The 23,708-nt window shown below is 45.6% G+C and overlaps 1 protein-coding gene across 1 annotated transcript in view; it reads left to right on the top strand.

Moving 5' to 3' along the window:
* ATP8B3 (ATPase phospholipid transporting 8B3) overlaps positions 1-23,708 on the top strand; it is a 198,334-nt gene that overhangs the window by 160,611 nt on the left and 14,015 nt on the right. The window contains exons 21-25 of the mRNA XM_066574488.1: positions 2,843-2,984; positions 6,380-6,656; positions 7,882-8,105; positions 13,567-13,650; positions 21,830-22,069. Of these exons, the coding sequence (XP_066430585.1) occupies positions 2,843-2,984; positions 6,380-6,656; positions 7,882-8,105; positions 13,567-13,650; positions 21,830-22,069 (967 nt within the window). The remainder of the gene's footprint in view (positions 1-2,842; positions 2,985-6,379; positions 6,657-7,881; positions 8,106-13,566; positions 13,651-21,829; positions 22,070-23,708) is intronic.

Below are 23,708 nucleotides of genomic sequence, written 5' to 3'. Positions count from 1 at the left end.
CCTGGAGATTAGTGAGAGGGCCCCTCTAGGCCATCAAATTGCTTTGGTATCACCCTCCAGACTGGTGCTTCCTGCTGAGATCCTTTGTGACAGTGTGGGCAGCCCCATAAGAGTCCTTCTGGATTGTTGAGCTGGTATTAATTTAATACATCGGGAGACAGTCAGACGTTTAGGCTTAGAGATGAAGGCTCTGGAGTTTCCCATTCCCGTATCCGCCATTGATGCTGCTCCACTATCGCAGAGAAGTCTGAGGTTTTGTGTGCCTAACGTCCGTTTAAAAATTGGGCTGTTCCACAGGGAGATTATAACATTATATGTCAAAGAATCCCTCCCTTCGCAAGTAGTCTTGGGGCTGCCTTGGCTACGTCTACACAACCCGGTAGTAGACTGGGAGAAGGGGGACATTGTTGAATGGAGTCCTAGGTGTTTGTCTGGTTGCATTTCTGTTGATATAGCTTCTATTCAGGCAGAAGAGCTGCCGGAAGTCATCGCTGACCTCCCTGATGTGTTTCCCCAGGAGGGGGCAGACAAATTACCACCGCACAGACAGGGGGACTGCAATTAAACTTCTCCCTGACTACAAGTTCACCAGGAGCCGCATATCTGCTCCTGAGAGACTGGCGCTCAAAGCTTATACCCAAGAGGGTTTTAAGATGGATCCTGAGAGGGTTCGAGCGGTGCAGGACTGGGTCCTACCAGGGAATGTGAAGGCCCTACGAAGGTTCTTGGGATTTGCCAACTACTTCCGTAGATTCATTAGAAATTTTTTGTTCATTAGATTGTGAAACCTCTTACTGATATGACAAAGAAGGGGTGCTTTCCTACTAAATGGTCGGCGGAAGCAATGCAGTCATTTCAGAGATTGAAGAAGTGTGTTGCTACGGCTCCGGTACTGGTGCAGCCAGATTCTTCTGGGCCTATTATTGCTGAGGTCCAGAGAGAGTTACTGCGAGCAGTTCGGCGGAGAAAGCGAGTTGCAGACAGTCATCGCTCAGAGGGGGCGGGATTCTGTGTTGGAGACTTGGTTTAGTTGTCTACCAGAGTTATAAAACTCAAACAACCGTCCGCTAAACTTGGCTCATGATTTATAGGTCCATTTAAAGTAATTGAGAAGATTAACGCGTTTGCTTTTTGGTTAGAAATTCCCAGTGTGATGAAGATTAACAATGTTTTCCACAAATCTCTGCTCAAAAGATTCATCGATTCTGGGAATGACCCACCACCCCCGGCCCCTGTGCTAGTGGATGGGGAGGGGCAGTTTGTAATAAGTCACATTTTGGACTCCCGTCGAGTCAGGAATTCCCTGTAGGACCCTGTACATTGGCGCGGTTATGGCCCAGAAGAGAGGTCATGGCTTCCCGCAGCGGATGTTCATGCGGTTCGTCTGATAAAAAATTTCACAGATCAAACCCTGGTCGTCCTGGTCCTAAGGGTCCTGGGGTCCCTCCTAGAAGGGGAGGTACTGTTGCAGCCGTTCTGAGGTTCCCACCTTGCTTTCAGGCCAGACCAGGGTTTAGCAGTATTCCTTACCTCTCCCGGAGCTGAGGGGTGTGGTGACTGCAAGAGTAATGTCAGTCATCACCTGGTGCTGAATAGCTCTGCTCCTATTTAAGCAGTGCTAGTACTGACCCCAGTGCTGGTCAATGCTTCAATTGCCGCTGGACAGCTGCTGAGGAACACATCCTGGCTTAGCTCCTCCACATAAGCTAAGTTCTTTATTTCTGCTTGGTTTGGTTTTTCTGTTCCTTTCTTTTGTTTTAGGGCTCCCAGATAGGGAATTGTCAGTGGCCCAGGCACGAGTGTGGGCCCGCACCTGTCGGAGCGATCGGTCCGCCGAGTAGGCAGGGCCCCTTCCCGGGTTAGGGGTTTGTAGGGAGAGGTATTCCCGTAGTTTTATGTTTCCTTTGCACAGTTGTGCCATTTCCTTTGTTTTGGAGGTTGCACTACCGGTGGGACGCAACAGAACTCTGCTATGTTTAAGGACTGACCAGGAATTTCTGGACAGTTGGCAAACCTGTAGAAAGACTCTAAAATGTAAGAAAGACTGCAGATCATCACATCTGTACTGACCCATACTAACTAGAATGTCTGAAGAGTCTTACAACTGCAGCACAACATAAAGTGATCCCACCGGGAGAGCCAAACACGTGATTGTTGCACACTCCATCAAGGATCCAGACCATTAGATCCCCAAAGATATAGTTACCAATAGTAGATTGAGGAGCAGCAACTTATGGTGCAATATAATTCAGGATGAACACTCACATCCTCAACGTTTCAACTGTTAAAAACAGTCTTTGTATGCCTAAATAAGACTGTTTTTAACAGTTGAAACGTTGAGGATGTGAGTGTTCATCCTGAATTATATTGCACCATAAATTGCTGTTCCTCAATCTACTATTGGTAACCATGTACTAATAAAGTTAACATGCTACTTTTAGTGAATGGTAAAGAGCAGGGAAAAAATTAACAAGAGCTAATCAATACATTATTTTTACCCCAACATGGTGCCAGGTCAATCAGCAGAAACAATATATAAAAAAATTATATGGTTCTTTGATTGCAAGGATGAGAAAAATAAAAACAAAAAAAATGGTATTAAAAGCTCAAAAAAGGCCACTCCTATAGGAGATAACTAGTCCCTAGTATGGAATAATAGCACACCAGTCCAGTTACTAGGAACATCTGCAAGAATACTATGCATATTGCTAGGAGATAAGTTTGCAGAGAATGATTGAAGTCAAAAGACCAGACGCATTCTGCCGCACAAAAGTCAAATTACATAATCTATATGAATGTATGTTGTTCTAACACTAAGAAGCATGGCTTCTTATCCCATCAGTGATATCCTAGATGATTATCAAGAGCACAACAACAATCTGTCCGGCAGTGGCCAAGATCTTCTGGATAACGGCATCTTCAGAAAACACCGAAGCAGCTTGCAGCACACAAAGATGGCACTTGTGGTGACCGGAGATTTTATGGTAAATATTAACTTCCTTGTGTTTTTTTAATAGAAAGAGTAGATAAAGCGAGAAAAAATATCTGAAAGATGTTTTATCATCAGTGACAGATACGGCATCATTTTCAGTTCCCAGTGGATACTCGGTGAGCCATGATGCAGGTGAAATCCTGAACCTCGATTCTGTCATTTGCATGATTGAGATGAGTCCAAGAAGTCAAACCCCACCAATCTTGTTATGGCATATCCTAGCAATATGCATAACATTCAGTGATGATAGAACCTGTTTCATTCATACATTGGTCATAGGTATCCAAGCTTCATCATTACTGTAATTTGCATAAGAGTGGTTTTGTATATATCACAAGAGTACGTCTTATACCAGGTCAGCCATTACTTTACTTTCTACCTGATCGTTCTATTCCTTCCTAATTTGGAACTAATAGATTACTTCATTACTCCAGAAAGTTTTTGCCTGGAACCTACCTGCATATTAGCTCTCACTCTCGATTAACCATAAGTGTCCCCATTCTGTCATCTATAATGTGGAGAAGTACTGTTGTAGTAACTTAGTGTGGCACTACAGTATAAAAGTACTTTAACTGCAAGTTATTGCAACTGTTCTAACTACCAGCTCATCCAGTTATGCTGGATTTAGTTTAGTAAGAAGATGGAGTCAGGAGAGGGAACTAAATAGTTAAGTCAGCTTAGGAATTCCACTGTCGTAGATCATGTAGCTGGAGCCAAGCTGAAATAAGATCCTTGAGCGGAAAGAGAATGGGGGACTTCCTGTCTCTCTCATCTGTGGCATAGGACAGAATTATAACAGTGTGAGGAGGCAGAAGTGAGAGGGGTCAGTGTAGATTTGAGAGAGTAAGGGAGAAGGGGGAGGAGGATGTCTGCAGCCAGGTGAGGTTATCGTTCCTGTTCGCATCCTCCCTCTGTCCTTTAACTAGAGCTGCGTAATGACCACTGCAAGAAACACTGTGTGTAGCTAATTAATCACCCACTACGCTGTGAGAGAAGCCTGCTGTTCTCTTTAAGATCTGAAATCCCTTTTAAGTCAAGCTTCTATCAAATAGCACAGTCACAGAATTGCTAGCTGCAGAGATGCGACATCCTTCAGACAAGAGAGTGAGTACTGGAGTTTTAGCTCATGTGGCTGGTTGGCAAATTACTGTTAGTCGGATTTTAGGAGTTTTCAGTCAATCAGTTCTCTCTCTTTATAGCTCCTCTTATCTCAGGTGCTGGCCCCTCCCCAGGGCTTATTTGTCCATGAATCAAGGTTTAAACAGTTTTTATGCATATTTTACTGCCTTAGATATTTGCAGACTGCCACGTTCAATGAGTTAACGGTGGGCCTGCAGTTGACTTCCATATGTGTATTAGTCTTATTTTGCTACCAAGAGCTTTTAAACCAGGCACTGGTGTCACATCATTTACTTCCATTAGTCGTCCATATCCTGTTGTTCACTTTCATCTGTGTGCAAGATTACATAGAGCATGCTGCACTCATTGCCACCATGACACGGCTCCTCAGCCACCTCTTAGAAACTGCTCAGAGAGTGCATTAATTTTGGCTTGGTAAGTTTTGAGAAATGTTGATATAGAGTGGTGTGATGCCCATATCTAAAATCTATGGTGGCGAGAAGGTAATTGATAATGTCAATGGTGCTCTGGAGGGTGGTGTTAGTTAATAGCTAAAGTTTAGACTGAGTTACAGGCTTTTCTAGGGATCGTCCTGATAGCCATTAGAAAGTACCCCTCCTCTGGCTGTTTAGCCACACTCTGTAATTTAGGTACTGACAGTTTACTCCTGTATCAGTGCTTGGTACAGATCTTGCTCCTTAATTGGGTGATTGAACCCCCTCGGTCCTTTCTATAACATTATATAAGCTGGACCCTCAGACCTGAATTATTAATATAGACTCTCAGTGTTAGTACTCTTACTCTGTCTCAATGTAAGCTCTTGTACCTCCTGAGAATCCGCCATATTGGCGGTGAAACGCGTCAAGATAGAAGGGCTAGAATATATGGTTGATGGAATTAGATATGGTTATCTATTCACTCTCTAACTACTGAGTCGATTTAATCAGTACTATATCCGGTGTGTCTGAGTGTGATTTCGTGTTTTTCTTGTTGCTGGGGTGTGAGGCCGACTACAATTGTGGGGCACAACGCCTTAGTAGCTTAGCCCTAGTGTGTGTGTCTTTTAATTATATTCACTCAATAAAATTATCTACCTGACCTTAACTAGTCTAGTCTGTGAAGAAGTTACAAGTTAAAACCTATTCCTAGTGATCAAGGACATTTGCTCAGCCTAGGCTTGTTCAGGGAGGAGTTTCTAACTGGCTAGCCTCTCACTGTAGTCTTGTTCCCCTGGTTATGTTTACTCTAGTCCTTACTTAGACTTTGCTCCTTCCTTGTTTGTATCTGCCTTGTTTCATAGTTCAGCTTTGCTGTGTTTGACTTTCTAGTCTCTAGATCCTAGTTGCCTCTCACTGTTGTTCAGGGACAGTGTTTTAGATAGGGTTGCAATTAAGGATATCTGAAGGTTAATCAGGGACAGTGGTGTCTGCTATTAGGGTCAGTATTTGGGTTATATTAGGAAAATAGTAGGGAGAGCGAGTGCTGAAGTTAGATATTGTCATATTGCTACTTTTGTTTCCATCAACCATCTGCTGCATTATCTGACTGTAGTTATCATCATCAAATTTCCATCATCATTCTGTTCCTGTCATCTGTTGATGAGTTACTAGTCTTGCATTTGTGTTTCCTATTTGTGTTGATACATGCTTATAATTGATTTTTCAACTGTCTGATTGTTACATGATTTAGACATATTGTAAGTTATAGGCATATCTGAGTACTGGGAAGCATCGTTAAAATCCAGGAAAGGCAACAGTTTTGAGCGATTACTTGGCCTGTGAGAAGTCACCTTTAGGGCCCTTTTAACCGGACAATCTGTCTGGAACAGATGCCCAACATATCGTCCCAGTGCCTTACATAGGTGTGAGCATCGCTCAGTTAATGGACGCGCAGGAGGCTGGAGATCCTTCCATTCACAGTAAGCAGGTAGTCGGTCATAAACTAATAACTGCCTGTTTACATGTAACGATACGTCGTCCAGTTTTCTGCATGCAGAAGTTGAACGATGAATGAAAAGTGAATGAATTCTCAGGGCTGTCGTTACACTTAACCAATCATTCAGATTCTTGCTGGATGCAGAAATCTGAATGATTTATCGGCCCGCGTAAAAGGACCCTCACACGTTAGACAGTCCTTTTTATGGAAATTGCTCTTACAATCGAGGGGTCTTAAAAGCCGGTTGGCTGTGCTGATACATGCATAATATTCAATAAGCGCATTCATTCGTTTCTTAAACTAAAATCCAAGTAACTTCTGTTCTTTTCACAGGTTCGGATTTTAGGAACATCTAATTTCAAAATAGAGACGACTCATTTTTTCCGTAAGCTAACAGATCGATTCTACAGGAAGGCCAGGAATCCATGTGGAGAGGAGGCCAGCATGCGGGAATATGCATTTGTAGACCTGGCAACCCAGTGCCAAGCTGTTATCTGCTGCCGGGTGACCCCAAAGCAAAAAGCTATGATTGTACAACTTGTACGAAAACACAAAAAGGTCACCACTCTGGCCATTGGGGACGGAGCGAATGATGTCAACATGATTAAAAGTGAGTCCCGTCTTTGTTTTTACACCAGGACCCTACTGTCAGCCCTGCATAATACTTGGGTGGGTTATGCTGTGTGGGTTAATTCTGGCCGTAGAGACCCAACGCACTAACTGCAGACCCCGGGCGCATGTTTTAAGTCATAGTCTTTTAGTATTTGAAATCCTTTTTAATCTCACCTTTCTGTATACAAGGATTAACCCCTTGAGTGGCGGGTTTCCTACCACCCTGTCGTGCCGACCAGGGCAGGTTTTTTAAAATGGTCCAATCATTGAATTTCAACTAATTTTGCAGTTGCGTCTCAAGAGCCATAACTTTTTCATTTTTCCATTGACATGGCCATGTGAGGGCTTTTTTTTTGCGGGACAAGTTGTGATTTTTTTAAACAGGGGGGAGGAAAAAAAGAAAAAAAAGGGCCATGTCATTAAGGGGTTAAATAATGCATTAACTTCCTTCTCTGGGTCATTACGACGCACGGATACCACATGTGTGATTGTATTTTTACAAAGTAAAGGGAGACAAGTGTTTTTATTATTTTTTTTATAATTTTTAAACTTTTTTTTTTTTTTAATTTTTTTTTACTTTTTTTGTCCCTTTAGGGGACTTCCACAGGGACCCATGGTGACAGCCCTTTACATGCTGCAGTGACAGCCCTTTACATGCTGCAGTCACATAGACTGCATGTAAAGGGTTAACACAGCAGAGATCGGAGGTTTTCTCTGATCTCTGCTGTAAGAGCTGGTACCTAGCTGTCCTCTGACAGCCAAGCACCAAGCTCTCCCTGCCACAGAGACCATCGGCTTGCTTCTGACAAGCCGATGGTCTCTATGGCAACCTGTAAACAAAGCAGGAGGTTGCCGACATATAGGCAATATCTTCTGCTGGTTTTTCAAAGCCCTTGCTTTGTTCTCTGTGGGTCTTTGCAGGCAGAGCACACTGTCACCGCTTGTGGCATTGTGCTCTGCAGCTCCCATAGTGATACATAGCCCGGAAATCTTCCGGGCTATGTTGCTATGAGCAGTGGAGCTCGTCCCGGAAAATTTCCGGGCGTGCCACTCAAGGGGTTAATGAATAGACATTGAAGGGCTACAGTAGTGCAATATTAGATTGGCCATATGCTACAATCCAGACAATGCCATATTAGTAAATATTAGAATATGTATGTTAATCTGTAAGTTAGTGATTTATATACTACGCTGAATATGTAAACCTTGTATTCCTTCCTCAGCTGCTCATATTGGAGTTGGCATTAGTGGACTAGAAGGGACACAGGCTGTCCAGGCCAGTGACTATGCTTTGGCTCAGTTTTCTTACCTTCAGCGTCTGCTCTTCATCCACGGACGTTGGTCATACTTACGAATTGCAAAGTTCCTACGCTATTTCTTCTACAAGAACTTCGCCAATGTCTTCTGTAATGTGTGGTTTGGATGTTTTAATGGATTCACAGCTCTGGTTCGTATCCGTATATATCCAAACTTAATATTCAAGTTGTGTGAAAATTGGATGTTGTACAGTCGAAACTTAAAGGGGTTTTCCTACAAAATACATTTAAATAGTATTTGTAAACTTTCATTAGTGGGACTTCCACCAATCACTAAAGAAGGAGAAGTCTGAATGGGGCGATGGCAAAGTATGGATGATGTTGCATTGATTCAAATTGTATGGAAGTGACAGAAATGGCCAAATGCTAATATTCTGGATATAATGGCACGACCCCCGTATGACTCTATAAACTCACAGGGCCTTATCTCCACCCAGATAAGGGGGAACAGAACAGGTTCCTGTCTGTGCTATAGCTTCCTTCATACTATGAGTTGTGCACTGTTTTACTCTACCTACTATTTCTCTATGTGGGAAAAAGTATGGTCGACCTGTCTCGTTATGGAAAAATATTGACTGGAGGATTCCATTGAGGCCCATTGGGCCAAGGATTGTATTGTTTTGAAAAAACGTTTAGGCCGCCTGCAGTCGGCCGGGTCGGATCCGGCTGCGAGAATTCTTGCAGCGGGACCCGACCCGAGCGCCCGCAGAGAGCAGCGCGGACTCACCTGCTCCCGCTGCTCCGGCTTTTTCATGTGCCGGCAGCCGGGGCATGCGCAGAGCGGAGCTGGCGGCCGGGGAGTGACGTTTCTGTGCGGGGCTCTGCGAGAAATGGAGCATGCCGCGGTTTGTTTTCTGCGCGTGATTTCGCGCAGACAAACCGCGGCCGTCTGCATAGAATTGCGTTTTGTAATGCAATCCTATGCAGGCGTGTACGGGCGGAAATTCTGCGGGGAACCTCGCCGTGGAATTTCCGCTCATGTGCAGGCGGCCTTAGTGTGTAAATAAAGCTGATATATTCATTATTTATGTGCTTATATAGCACCAACATATTCCACAATGCTGTACAGAGATTATCAGTCACATCTGTCCCTGCCCTCAATGCGGCTCCACATCCTATTTAATGGGAAGCCAAGTAGTCCACTATCACATTTACATTTTTTGGAATGAAACCGATAAAACTTGGGGAGAACATACAAACTCTGTAGAGATGTTGTTGGATTGAATCCCAGGATGCTGGTGCTGTGCGGTAACCGTGCTAACCACTAAGCCACCGTGCTGAAACAGGTCTGCCAAGTTAATGAACAATGCCCCAGATGTTGTAACTGAAATGTGGACACAATGTGCCTCCTCCTCCTGGCTGAGCCCTCTTACTTGTCCGTGACTCTGCTGCAGTTGGCCATTCAGTGGCATAAAGATGTTTGAATTAGCAATGATTCTGGTCTATCCCATGCAGAGGTGCAGCACGGGCGGGCCATGGGAGCGCCAGCAGTTCCAATGGATGATTACTCCTTGTTCGGTGGTTGCTCGTGTGTTCGCTGTGGAGATGCAGATACTGGTGGGCAGCTGTTAGTAATATAAGGGTCAGGATCTGTTATACCACTGATATGACCAACACTACAATATTGCTAGTTTGCTTTTTATTATTCAGGGTTGGTGGAACATGCCGGCTTCTTCTTTGCTTCAGTCAAAAGTGTTGATGTGATTCAAATTTTCAGCATTTTCCCCACCCAGGAGACACAGCGATGTTTGCGGGGTGCAGTATAGTCGCATCTGCAGCGAATGCTTCTGCTCTACCATATTATATACCATTAAATAAAAAATTACCCCTTAAAGACCTGACCCTTTTTTCATTTTAGTTTTTTCCACCCCATGTTTAAAAAATCATAACTCTTATTTATCCATCGCCGTCGCTGTATGAGGGCTTGTTTTTTGTGGGACGAGTTGTATTTTTCAATGGTCCTATTTAATGTACCGTATAATGTACTGAAAAAAGCTTTAAAAAAGTTCTAAGTGGAGTGAAATGGAAAAAAATAAATAAAGGGTTAAAATACTCTAAATATACCACATATATCCTTGGGATAGTATTAGAGTGGTGGGCGCCAATCAGCTGCGAGTGTTGTGTGCACCTCATTGGTTACCAGGCACGCACCATGCTGTAATTAGTAGCCCTGCCTTGTATTACGGCTTCTTCCCATTTAGGTGCATGTGACTTTGTTCCAATCCCAAGCTAGCTGCTGCCAGTAGTAAGACGGCGCTCTGCAGTACTGAGCGGTGCGAACTATGAAGGCGTCACAGCCCTTGTTGGAGCGCCGCAGACCCTTCAAAAAGCTGATTGTGGGTGTACCGAGTCAGACACCCAACAACCTGACATTGATGGCCCATCCAAAGGAACTGAAAAAAACCCTTTAACAATCACATTTAGAGGACTGAACCCTCCAATGCAACTCACAGTACTCCCATACAGTCCCCAAATAATGCCGTCCATCACCTTAAAAGGAGCACAAAAACAAAAGTACACACCCATGCACATAGAAAGCAAAATACACCATGTACATATAGATGAATAAGTACACTACCGTTCAAAAGTTTGGGGTCACCCAAACAATTTTGTGTTTTCCATGAAAAGTCCCACTTATTCCCCACCATGCGTTGTGAAATGAATAGACAATAGAGCCAAGACATTGACAAGGTTAGAAATAATGATTTGTATGTGAAATAACATTGTTTTTACATCAAACTTTGCTTTCGTCAAAGAATCCTCCTTTTGCAGCAATTACAGCATTGCACACCTTTGACATTCTAGCTGTTAATTTGTTGAGGTAAGCTTGAGAAATTGCACCCCACGCTTCTAGAAGCATCTCCCACAAGTTGGATTGGTTGGATGGGCACTTCTGGCGTACCATACGGTCAAGCTGCTCCCACAACAGCTCAATGGGGTTCAGATCTGGTGACTGCGCTGGCCACTCCATTACCCATAGAATACCAGCTGCCTGCTTCTGCTGTAAATAGTTCTTGCACAATTTGGAGGTGTGTTTAGGGTCATTGTCCTGTTGGAGGATGAAATTGGTTCCAATCAAGCGCTGTCCACTGGGTATGGCATGGCGTTGCAAAATGGAGTGATAGCCTTCCTTATTCAGAATCCCTTTTACCCTGTACAAATCTCCCACCTTACCAGCACCAAAGCAACCCCAGACCATCACATTACCTCCACCATGCTTAACAGATGGCGTCAGGCATTCTTCCAGCATCTTTTCATGTGTTCTGCATCTCACAAACGTTCTTCTTTGTGATCCAAACACCTCAAACTTGGATTCATCCGTCCACAACACTTTTTTCCAGTCTTCCTCTGTCCAATGTCTGTGTTCTTTTGCCCATCTTAATCTTTTTCTTTTATTGGCCAGTCTCAGATATGGCTTTTTCTTTGCCACTCTGCCCTGAAGCCCAAAATCCCGCAGCCGCCTCTTCACTGTAGATGTTGACACTGGTGTTTTGCGGGTACTATTTAATGAAGATGCCAGTTGGGTACCTGTGAGGCGTCTGTTTCTCAAACTAGAGACTCTAATGTGCTTATCTTCTTGCTTAGTTGTGCAACGCGGCCTCCCACTTCTTTTTCTACTCTGGTTAGAGCCTGTTTGTGCTGTCCTCTGAAGGGAGTAGTACACACCGTTGTAGGAAATCTTCAATTTCTTAGCAATTTCTCGCATGGAATAGCCTTCATTTCTAAGAACAAGAATAGACTGTCGAGTTTCAGATGAAAGTTCTCTTTTTCTGGCCATTTTGAGCGTTTAATTGACCCCACAAATGTGATGCTCCAGAAACTCAATCTGCTCACAGGAAGGTCAGTTTTGTAGCTTCTGTAACGAGCTAGACTGTTTTCAGATGTGTGAACATGATTGCACAAGGGTTTTCTAATCATCAATTAGCCTTCTGAGCCAATGAGCAAACACATTGTACCATTAGAACACTGGAGTGATAGTTGCTGGAAATGGGCCTCTATACACCTTTGTAGATATTGCACAAAAAACCAGACATTTGCAGCTAGAATAGTCATTTACCACATTAGCAATGTATAGAGTGCATTTGTTTAAAGTTAGGACTAGTTTAAAGTTATCTTCATTGAAAAGTACAGTGCTTTTCCTTCAAAAATAAGGACATTTCAATGTGACCCCAAACTTTTGAACGGTAGTGTATGTACCCTTGTTCCCCTGAAAATAAGACAGTGTCTTTTATTAATTTTTGCTTCCAAAGATTTTACTTTTTCCATGTATAGCTGCCTGGACAAGATTTGAATTGACTTTTTTAATTATCTGTAACCTGGGCTTATTTTTGGAGTAGGGCTTATAGTTCAAGCATCCTCAAAAATTTTGAAAAACCATGCTAGGTCTTCTTTTCAGGGAAACGGGGTAGATGCACATGCTCTACATAGAGGCACTTACCTTACCTTACATATTCTAGTCGTCAGCTTTAATGTTCTTGTGTCTCATAAGGCAGAGTATTGGGCTCATGTGTCTCCGGTTCACCTACTGTACCTCTGTCCGCTCCAACGTAGGATAAGGAGGTCCTGGAAACAGTTTGGTAGAGATTAGAGATGAGCGAGCAGGCCCCCCCGACCCCCGCAGCCCACCCGAGCCTGCTCGGATCACTAAGCAGTTACTCGAGAAGAGCGATGCTCGCTCATGTAACTGCCTTACCGAGTAGGCTCGCTCATCTCTAGTAGAGATTATAGGAAGGGTCTCAGCAAAAGGGCATATATGTCAGGCCTCTTGGGGAACAGATAAGTGGCATGATGACTTCATCATTGCACCACATACATCATAGAACACGGTGCCCTGACAATGGGGCATGGGGCGTCTGTGCCAGTGGTTCAGGATATCCTACTGAAGGGGGGCTGGGTTGGCATCCTGCTGCTTCTCATTGCACCAAACCATCTGCTACTTTAACAACCAGCTGATGAGAACAGGGAACACTGGCTAGATCCTACCCTGGCTTTAGTCATGCCCCAAAACATGTATATACTATAGCGGAAAAGTAAAATACAGAGATGACAAAAAGTGTAGAGCCCTCGAAATGTTTCAATCTACCTGTTCAGACTCCACGTTGGTAATCGGTCTGCTGCAAGGACTCTGCTGAATAATGGGATCCTAATGATTCAATGGATAAGATACAGAACATTCCACCTTCATAAGAAGCCTGATCCAACTCGGCACATACAGCGCTGCTTCATATAGTCATTAGCCGCATTCACTGAGCGAACCCCCCCGAATATAAGAACCTGCAAGTACAGAACCCGTGCCGAGGATTGGGGTGGGGGAAGACTTCAGCACGGTGCTGCAAGAATAGCTCAATCTGCAAAGCTCTCAGCAATACTGTAGAGCCCGGATATGTCTGGATTGGTTGGAAGTGTGAGAAATGACACTTTGTATATTCCTACATAATCTACGAAATGTAAAGAGAATGAGCAAGAAGCAATCTGATCTCCGGCTGTCACAGGGCTGGTGTGACCGGGCCCGGGGTATAGAACTATTAGGACTTTACATTGTACCCGCTCCTCACACTGATGGACCAACTTACTGTACGTTCTCCCCTGCAGAGAGTCTATGACAGCTGGTTTATCGCATTTTACTCCGTGCTCTTCACTGCTTTTCCAGTCCTGACGATGGCGCTATTTGACCAAGTAAGTGAATCATCTGAAATAGTTTTTTCCAAATTCTTTCTAAAGAAAAAAAAACTAAGTAAAAGTGTTATTTTTGTATTCCTTGTGATTGGTCATCTAACAATACAAATAGTAACTGAATAGACTCCTCTGCTCCACTCTGCACCTAAGGGCCCCTTCACACCGGTGATTCACGGCCCGATATCTCCCTAGCCGAAGGCCCCGTGGATATGAGGTGTCTTCATGTGAAAACGGCCTTGCATCACTGCAGGGATGAAGGGAATCCCCCACCGCAGGGATGAAGGGAATCCCCCGCCACAGTGATTCAGGCCAATGTCACACTCAGCAGTGTGAAGGAGCTCTTAGGGAGTAGTCTGTGAGAACAACCCTGGGGAGCTTGGTTCTGGTGCTGTAGATAAGTAATGAGTTTGGTTCCGGTGCCATAGTTATGTTATCAGCTTTGTTCTGGTGCCATAGGTATGTTACAAGCTTGTGTCTGGTGCCGTAGCTATGTTACGAGATTGGTTCAGGTGTTGTGGACTTGTAATGAGCTCAGTTTTGGTGCTGTAGCTATGATATGGGCTTGGTTCTGGAACGATTTCCTCTACTGAAGAAATGAGTGCTGCCCAAAAAACTTTTTTTTTTTTTTTTTATTAAACCCCATTCATGTCATCTCTAAGCCCCACTCCTTTGGTGATGTGGCCAGTGTCCTCAGGGAATGAAGAAGACAACTGTACCCAGCGGCTATCTTGAAGAATGTGGTGCAGTTAACAGAGGAAAGTGATGCAACAACAGCCGGAGGACGTAGTGGAGGCCACAGAAGCGGTCTCAACCACATGTGTGGCAAGGGGGCATAAGCAGTCAGCTCCAGAGAGGAAGGCCAGTGGACCCAGGGGGCCAGGAGAGTGGGCACACTAGAGGCCTGCTGTAGTAAATGGGTTGCGTAAAATGACCTAAAGTCCAGTAAGGGCCATAGCATAGGCCTGCAGGAAAGGGTTAGCAGTGAACAAGAGAGGGGAAGATGGCAGAGGGATGGGTGGAGCTACAAAAGTGCACAAAAGATCATTGGAAGACATCGGAGGAGAGCAAGGAAGAGAGAGGTTTTATACATACAGCATGGATGTCCTTTCTGCACTCAAGTAGCTCCATGCTGTTACCGCTGTCCGCAGTCCTGGAGGGCCGAAGCAGGAGATAAGAACAGCTGATGAGGGACCCGACTCTGCTGGCAGGGAGGAGGCTGAGGAGATCCCTGAGCTGCTGAGAGCCTGCGGCTGTCTGTGGAGCCCATCTGAGGACCCTCCGGGCAGAGTCTCACCTGCCTGGGAGGAATCCTATGAGACGGTGCAGCTCAGCACCAGGTGCTAGGCTTTGATCCAAAAAGGGGTGGGGCCTAGTGCTCGGTTGACACCACAGAGCATTAACATCACAAGGGAAAGCTTACCTGGGGATGTACCAATCATGGTGCATCCCTGTGGTAGGCCAGCATCATGGGAAGAAGAGGAGCACAGATGTCCGTCGGTCCGGAGAGCGGATGGCAATCGGCCAGTCCAGCTGTGCAAGGAGGTCGTGAACGGCTGCAGGAGCAGCGGAGGCATTACAGACCGTCCGGGTTTTGGAGGTCTTGCAGGGACATGGAGAAAAAGAGGAGGCAGCCCATCGGGATGCAGGGATGCCGGCTGATGGGATCACAGCTCCTACGCAGCCTGGTGAGTACACTTCCATGTTTTGTCCGCTGGGGTAGTTTAGGTAGGGGCTTTGGAAGCGAGGTGTCCGGTTTGAATGCATGCAGTGTGGGGGATGATGTTAGGGACATTTTGGAGTGCATGCGGGAGCTATTAAACAGGCATGAGAGAGGACCAGTGTCGGGTTCAGTGGGTGACCCATTTCGGAGTTTAGCATGGACATCGCCGTCGCTTCCGGCAACTGGTAGGGGTAGCATTCCTTGTAGGACCTCGGTGGTGGGATCAAAGGGGCAGCAAGTTTTAGGGGTGATGGTTGCGGTGTAGACGGAAAAGAAAGGGAATGAGATCCGGTTAGACGAAAGAGCAATGGGAGACGTTTCTGGGTGTTTTAATGGTCCGTTGAGAACGCATTTAAAGAAGGAGGTTGAGAAAATATGGTGTGACAAATACGTGGAGTTATTCTCTCTCCCCCCTTTTTGAAAAGTTCAATTTGGACAGAGGGAAGAGGACAGAATATAAAGAGGAGAAGGAGGTGAAGTTGAGATGGCAGATGTTTATGAACGGGCTGCAGGCCTTTGTCATCTTAGTGAGCGGGGAAAAAGGCACCGAAAGTTGTTCCCCACTTTTGCTACATGGATTCATTTGGGGCAGCATATAGGGTATAAGGGGGGCAGACTTGGCTGTGCTATGACGAGTAGTACAGGCAGAGTAAAGCGGTTTGTCCTAATATCAGATGGGATCAGAATAGATATAGGCCTTTGGTAAGGGTGATGCCCCAATGCAGTATAGGCAGACCTTTCAGGGGGTCTTTCAAGCATGGCCAATGGTTCACAGGCCTCAGGCCAATTTGGGCAATCGGCGGGGCACCAATCGGGAGTGTGTTGGCAGTTTAATACGGGCCAATGCAAATTTGAGGGAAATTGCAGGTTTAAACTTCTCTGTTCACATTGCAATGTAGCATCACATGGGGCAACACGATGCTTTAAGAGAGAAGAAGGGAGGAGGATGACGGTGACACTGGGAGGGATGGTGCCGCTTCTAAATAGATACTCGGATAGAGGAAAAGATGAGTTGTTGTTATTAGGTTTACGGGACGGTTTTAAAATGTTCTCCCCTGGGGCCTTTTGTCGGCCCTTATGTATACGCCAGTCGTTACAGGAAATTGGGAAAGGAGGTGCTCTTCGATTGCATGGCAGGGTCTTTTTTATGGAACCTCTTTTTTTAGATTTTATATTTCCCCCATTAGGTGTAGTCCTCAAAAAAGGGGCCAAATTAATTTTGGCTGATTTACCATTTATCGTATCCGAAGGGGGCGTCAGTCAATGACAGCATAGTCACCCGTTTAAAATGTCTTAATTTTGTGTGCATAACCATCGACATGGAGGTCAGGTTGCAGGCCTTGCGGCAGGAGATACTTACTTCCAGGTGGGTTAACAGGTTTCTCACTGTGAGGCCTGCAATCTCTACTGGGGAGGCTCATTTTCATGTGTCGGATAATGCCCATGGGAAGGGATTTTTTTTCTGCAGATGGTTGGCATAGGAGTAAAAGCGGCCCATCATTACATTAGTGTGGGAAAAGATCATAAGCCTATTTTGGGAGGTGTGGATGTCTTTCTTGGACCTTGATAATGGGAAGTCAGTGAGGGCTGGTGAGGCAACGGAGAATTTTTGGCTGCAAGCTGTTACGGATGCGGCAGGTAGTTTGGGGTTCAGTGCTTAGTTTCAAGAACAGTAGTATGTGGGGTGTTAACCAGTGGAGTGGGTGGACTGATGAGGAATTTGGAGGTGCTTGTTTTTCCCAATTATTGTCACAATGATGCTATGGGGTGAGCAGGGGCGTAACTATAGGCTCAGGGGCCCTGATGCAAAACGTAAGCTGGGGCCCCCCCTCTATCTGTATCTGTACCCGTACCCATACCTAAACCATGCTGCACAGAGACATAACTTGAAGCTCCTGGGCCCCAATGCAAAACCTGGAACGGGACCCCCAACTATAATGCTTTATTCATAGTACTGGGCTCCCTATATGGAGAAGAGAGGCCTTATGGGCCCCCTAAGGCTCCTGGGCCCGGATGCAACCGTATCCCCTGCACCCTCTATAGTTACGCCCCTGGGGGTGAGTGTTTTTCAGTAAGGTCAGGTTTCACTGCGACAATTTAGGTGCGGCTCAAGCTATTAACAATTTAATGACATCCTCTCCCCAAGGAGTGAGTTGTTGTGTTATTTGGTGTTGCAAGCCTTGTCACTGAACATGGAGGCTGTGGTGGTGCATGAACCGGGTCTTCAGTTGCAGATTCTCTCTCTGTTTCAGTGGGAGTGTTTTTAGTTGTTAGCTCCGGGAGCAGGAGAGGAGGACATGTCTCTGGAGATTGACCATCAAATTGCGAATCACCTGATTAGTGCATCATTGGCGCCGGGTACTTTGTCAATGTATGAGACAGAGTGGCAGGAATGGGAGAATTGAGTATTGGCATTGGGTGACGTACAGACGGATGATGATAGGGTGGGGAGTCTTATTATACTGGTTGGGTAATGCATCCATGGCGGGCTGGTCTGTAGCCAAGGTTGATTGCTTTAAAGCCAAAAACCAAAACAGCCATAAATTCAGGGGGAAAACTGACGTGACGAAACAACTTTTACTAGGCCAGGCCCAAAAAAGGTTTGTGAAGGGTTTCATGGAGTTGGTTACAAAATTGGTTTGGGAGGGCAGGGTAAAGATAGCCACCTTTCCTTCCCCCTTTTATTGAGGGTTGGTGTTGGGTCTGTCACCTCTTGGTTATGAAAGAGTGGAGTCCTTGCAGAGATGGTGGAGTGTCTAGCCTTGTAAAGGCTAATGGATCTCCGAGTTAGGAGGTATGTGGCTGGAGGCAATTGGGAAATTAGGTCTCCGAGTCAGTTGGTGTACAGCTGGAGGCAATTGGGATATTTCCCTTAAATGGTGGGGCAATAGATTTTGGGGCTCCCAGGACCTCCCCTCTTTTTTGGTAGGGAGTGTTAATTATTGTTGATGGTTGAATTGGGTTAATTCTATGTTAATTATATGTAAATTCTGTTTGTAATTGGCTGCTGAGGCCAAATTATCCAAAAGATAATAGGTGTCTGTGGTTATTCGGGAATAGGAGGTGGAGGTTGGTAAAGGATAAAAAGGTTGAAGGTTACAGCTGGAAACGACTCTGTTATACCTGGGTCATGTAAATTGCAAGGCAATCCTCCATGGATCAGACCTGTTTTTTCAGCATATCTCACAGATACTGGATTACACTGAGATCTGGGAGAGCTGGAGGCCAAGTTAGTGCCTTCAACTCTTTATAATGATCCTCAAACCATTACTGACCAGTTTTTTAAGGTGCATTATTCTACTGAAAGAGCTCTCTTCAGTTGGGGAAACCGTTGCCTTGAAGGGATGTACTTGGTCTGCAACAATCTTTAGGTAGGTGGACCATGCCAAAGAAACTTCTATAATATATATGAATGTTAAGACCCATGTTTTCCCAGCAGAACATTGCCCAAGTCAGCACACAGTTTCTGCTGACTTGCCTTCTTTCCATAGTGTGTCCTGGTGCCATCTCTTTCCTAGATAACGCTCTTTTCTCCTTAGGGAGAGCAACTATATACTATAAACTAAGTGAGGAGACTCAAATGGCCACGCACGCTCCTCTGGGTAATATGCAAATAAGGGAGATGGAATAAATCCTCCACAGCGCCACCTATTGAAAGGCAGCATTATAGTTGCTCTCCCTAAGGAAAAAAAAAGAGCGTTTCTGACCCCTGTCGCAGGCCTCTCACTAGCAAAAGCCAGACTCCTACTGTACACTGATGATGGGCAATAACCCGGAAACAGCTGTCTGTACATGGGGTCTGGCTTTGCTTTTAATTCCCGGTCATTGTAACAAGACTTGTATAAAAAGTCTGACTTTGACTTGAAGGAATGCTGCCTTCCAATAGGTGGCACTGTAGAGGATTTATTCCATCTCCCTTATTTCCTAGATAAGTAACACACATGTACCTGGTGTAAAGGAAAGCTTGATTCATCAGACCTAGCCATTATCTTTCATTGCTCCGTGGTCTAGTTCTCATGCTCATGTGCCCATTCTGGATGCTTTTGGTGGTATATTGGGGTCCGCATGGGCACTCTGGATGGTCTCAGGTTGCATGGCTCTAATCACAGCAAGCTGCAATGAACAGCTGTGATTGGAGCCGTGCAACCTGAGATCATTGAATGTTCCAACACCTTTCTAGCATAGCCAGGATTGAATCTTCCGAAATGTTTTAGTCCAGTAGTTCTTCTGTGAGATCAGACCAGACTGGCTAGCCTTTTTTTCCCTATAAACATCATTGAGCATTGGGTACCCATTTCCCTGTTGCCAGTTCACCATTTTTTTTTCTTGGACCACTTTTGGTTGACAAGGGCCAAATGGTGATGACTAAGTAAAGACCCATTTAGACACAACAATTATCGCACAAAATTCACTCAAAAGCCTGTTAGAGATGGGGTTTTCCACTAGGGGCGCCGGTGTCCGGGTGAGGCAGAACGCTCGTCCTGGAGCTGTGGGGGCCCGGCCTGGCGGCCATGTCCGGGGTTTCCCCGCTCAGGTGGTTGGTCGGGGCTGTCGGCGGTGCACCCCACGTCGTGCGTGGGCACGCCTGTCTGCTGGTTGGACACACGGCGCTCTGGTCAGTGCGCGCCTCTGGGGGGAGGTGACCTTGTGATTCCCCCTCGTGTCATGTGACTTCTGCTTATATATCTGGCTGGGCCAAACACTGGTTGCCAGTGTTTGGTTCTGACTCCGTCTGCCTACACCCGCATTATTGACCCGACTACTTGTGTTCTGACTTCGGCTTCTATTCTGACTCTATTTTCAGTTTGTCCTCCTGTACTGCGCACGTGCCTTTCTGGTTTGACCCGGCCTGTTTCCCATCTTCTCTCTGTTTGCTTGCTTGTTTATGTTTTGTCTGCTACGTGGTACCCACCTGCCGGTCTCCCTGTCTCTCTTTCCTTGGGATCCCTGTCCCTAGTGCAGCGCAGGGACCGTCGCCCAGTTGTTGCCCTGGGGCCTAGCCCAGGGGGACAAGTAGGTAGGGACACATGAGAGGGCTGGCATAGGGACCCCCTGTCCACCTGTCCTGGCCAGTCGTAACAAAGCCATCTTTTGAGCGATAATCGTTGTGTCTAAATGTGTGGTCATCATGTACTTTTCATGCACTATTCGCTCATTGCTAACTTTTAGCAAGATAAAAATCAGCGATGAGCCAAATGCGATTATTGCTCAAAAGATTGCTTTTGAGCAAATTTTGAGCAATAATTGTTGTGTCTGAGTGGGCCCTTACTCAGATCCTTCCAATTGCCCATTTATCCTTCTTCCAACACATCAACTCTAAAGGTCCATTTACACGGGACGAATGTCGGGCAAACGATGGCCAACATTTGTCCCGGTGTTTCCGCGTTCCTGAGTTGTCACATGGAAGCTAGCAGAGCTGGCTCGCACACGGAGCAGCCAGCAGGGTGCGGGGCAGTGCAGGAGATTTCTCTCCTCTCGCTCCCCCACCCCTCTCCATTCACATAACACAGCGGACGTTCACTACTGAACGGCGACTGTTTAAGCTGAGCGATGAGCTGATCATCCATCGTTTGTGCCGCATAAAATAATAATTTAAACAGCGGCCGTTCAGTAGTGAATGGCCGCCGCGTTATGTGAATAGAGGGGGAGCGAGAGGAGAGAAATCTCCTGCACTGCCTCGCCCCCTGCTGGCCGCTCCGTGACCCAGCCTGCTCTGCTAGACGGGAGCACAGGAGCGCGGAGACACAGGGACGAGTGTCGGGCATCGTTTGCCCAACACTCGTCCCGTGTAGATGGAGCTTAAGAACTGAATATTCACTTGCTGTCCAGTCAGTCCCACTCTTTGACCGGTGTCATTGTCACATGATCAGCATTATTCCCTTCACCTGCCTGTCTGATCGGTGTACATATAATTGTTTGTAAATTGCTACAATGGCGGCGTTCTACTGGATGTGGATAATACAATGGCAATACAGCTCATCACCACAATGGATTGTGTTAGTAGTTTGATGTCCTATGGCGCTCCCTACAGGCACGGGGAGTCATTATTCTAAGAGCGGTTTTACACACTGGTGTACGCTGAGTGTCAATGACTACTTTTGACCCATCCTCTACTGGCCGCGCTCCACTTTCAGAAATCTATGGCGGATCCAACCTGCTGTAGATTTGCGCTATAATTTACACCAGTTTCTGTCATAAATTATAATGAGCTTGATGTAAAATAGCTGGCCACACCCACTCCCATCAAGCCACGCCCACTTTTTACAAAAACCCCAAAAAATCACAAGGTTTATTAGTGCATCTTGCACAAAATGTCTTTTATATTATACGTCCTAATTTGTAAATGCTTTTTGCCCCCCCCCCCTCATAGTTTACAAATAGATGTAATAAAGCCTCCATATTACATTTAGCACTGCAGCAGTTCAACCATCTGATCATTTAGTATTGCTTTGTTTTAAGGATGCCAGTGCTGAGAGGAGCCTCCAACATCCTGAACTATACAGAGTTGGACAGATGGGGGCGCTCTTCACCTACAAGATCTTTGCATGGTCTGTTGTAAAAGGCTTGATAACGTCTCTAGCGTCATTCTTTGTAACATACGGAGCATGCCACGACACGGCCGGGCCTGGCAGCACCTGCGACTATCAGTCCTTCGCAGTGATAACAGCAACTTCAGTTCTTCTGACCGTCACTGTGCAGGTGAGACCATCACTAATAGAAACCTATTGCTGCCCTGCGAGGACCTGAAGGACAGACGCCGCTGAAAATGCTGTTTACTACGTGTATAAAATACATCACAGAGGAAGACATCGGCCCTTTGTAGCGATAACTGGCAGTGCTGCTTATAGCAACCAAACGTATTACTTCTATAACCCCTACAAAAATGACTAAGAATTAGAGATGAGCGAGTAGTGCCTTATTCAAGTATCTGCCCGCCCGTCTCTAAAGATTCGGCTGCCGCCGCAGGTGACAGGTGAGTTGCGGCGGTGAGCGGGGGGGAGCGGGGGGAGAGAGAAATCTCCCCTCCGCTGCTCCCTGCCCCCCGCCGGCCCCCGAATCTTTAGAGACGAGCGGGCAGATACTTGAATAAGGCACTACTCGCGCGAGTAGTTTGCCTCATCGAGTACGCTCGCTCATCTCTACTAAGAATGCATTGCATAAGAAGAAGATTAGAGAAATAAAATACAAAAGTATTTTTAAAAAGGTGACAATAAAGTAGAATAATAAAGAATGGAACCTTATATAGAAGATCGTGACCTCACCCTGGTTCTAGTCCTCGGAGGGTGACGCCAGTCAGTTAATGCTAAAGGATATAAATAATAATAAAATAAGATAAAGTAATAAAATCTAACTGCATATGCAGATAAAGGTATAATAAATATTAAAAATTGTTAATAAAAATGAAACATAAAATTTGGAATAAAATGTATAAATATAGAGTAAGAGTACCATATATATAAAAAGATGGATACAAATCAATGTCAGAGAAAAGTTATAAAAAGTAATAAAGAAATAATGATAACACTTAGAATATATATTTAAACACGGTTCAGGAGAAGCCGGAGGGCTTTAAAAAACATAAAGTTGGGTTAGATGTGTTCAAGTGTTTCATTGAGTCCATGTGGTGTTAAAGTCTCCAAATGGATGATCCAAAACCTCACTCTTGGCAGATCCATGTGGGGGGTCCATGGTGTCATTAAATGAGGCCTATGTAAGGGTAAATCTGTCTAAAAATCTGACACCTGGATTCTTGTGGAATGGATAAATACTTGACGGCCGTGGCGTCTGTGCTCACTGGCAAAAGCGCGGCAATTGAACGTCCCTCAAACAAAACGTGTATGACCTGTCACATGAACTCCCACCACCTACTACCTTGGAGAGCCCACCTAAGCCAGAGGGCAAATAGTCAGCCTCATCCTGCTCCCTCTTCCGCTGCTGTAGCTCCCTCTTGCTGAATCTCCCTGCCTGTTCCTGCAGCAGCCTCTGAGCACAGAGGGGCAGTATTGTGTAGGGGCAGTATGATGCCTACTTCAGGCCTCTCCTCTGCAGTTGGCGATCGGGCTGCAGACTTTAGAGACAGAAGTTGGAAACTGAGACTGGAAGTTGAGCCGTCACCATCAACACCACCTTCCCCGACATTGACATCTACTCCATATTCCAGCATGTCCCGGATTCAGCAGCCAGCCTTCAATCTCCCAGCTATGGGGATGTAAAAAATTTTCACCCCAACCATCCACGAGCACAGAGTCTGAACGCAAGCATTGTAATTCTGCTTGCCAGCATTGCAAAACTATTTGCAATGCACATGCTGTCCTTCAGGCTAGTGGACGCAGACGAG

Source organism: Eleutherodactylus coqui, chromosome 7, assembly GCF_035609145.1.
Source record: "Eleutherodactylus coqui strain aEleCoq1 chromosome 7, aEleCoq1.hap1, whole genome shotgun sequence".
In the NCBI taxonomy this organism is placed as follows: domain Eukaryota; kingdom Metazoa; phylum Chordata; class Amphibia; order Anura; family Eleutherodactylidae; genus Eleutherodactylus; species Eleutherodactylus coqui.
The sequence above is the reverse complement of the archived record's forward strand: the minus strand, read 5'-3'. Positions and strand labels throughout refer to the sequence as shown.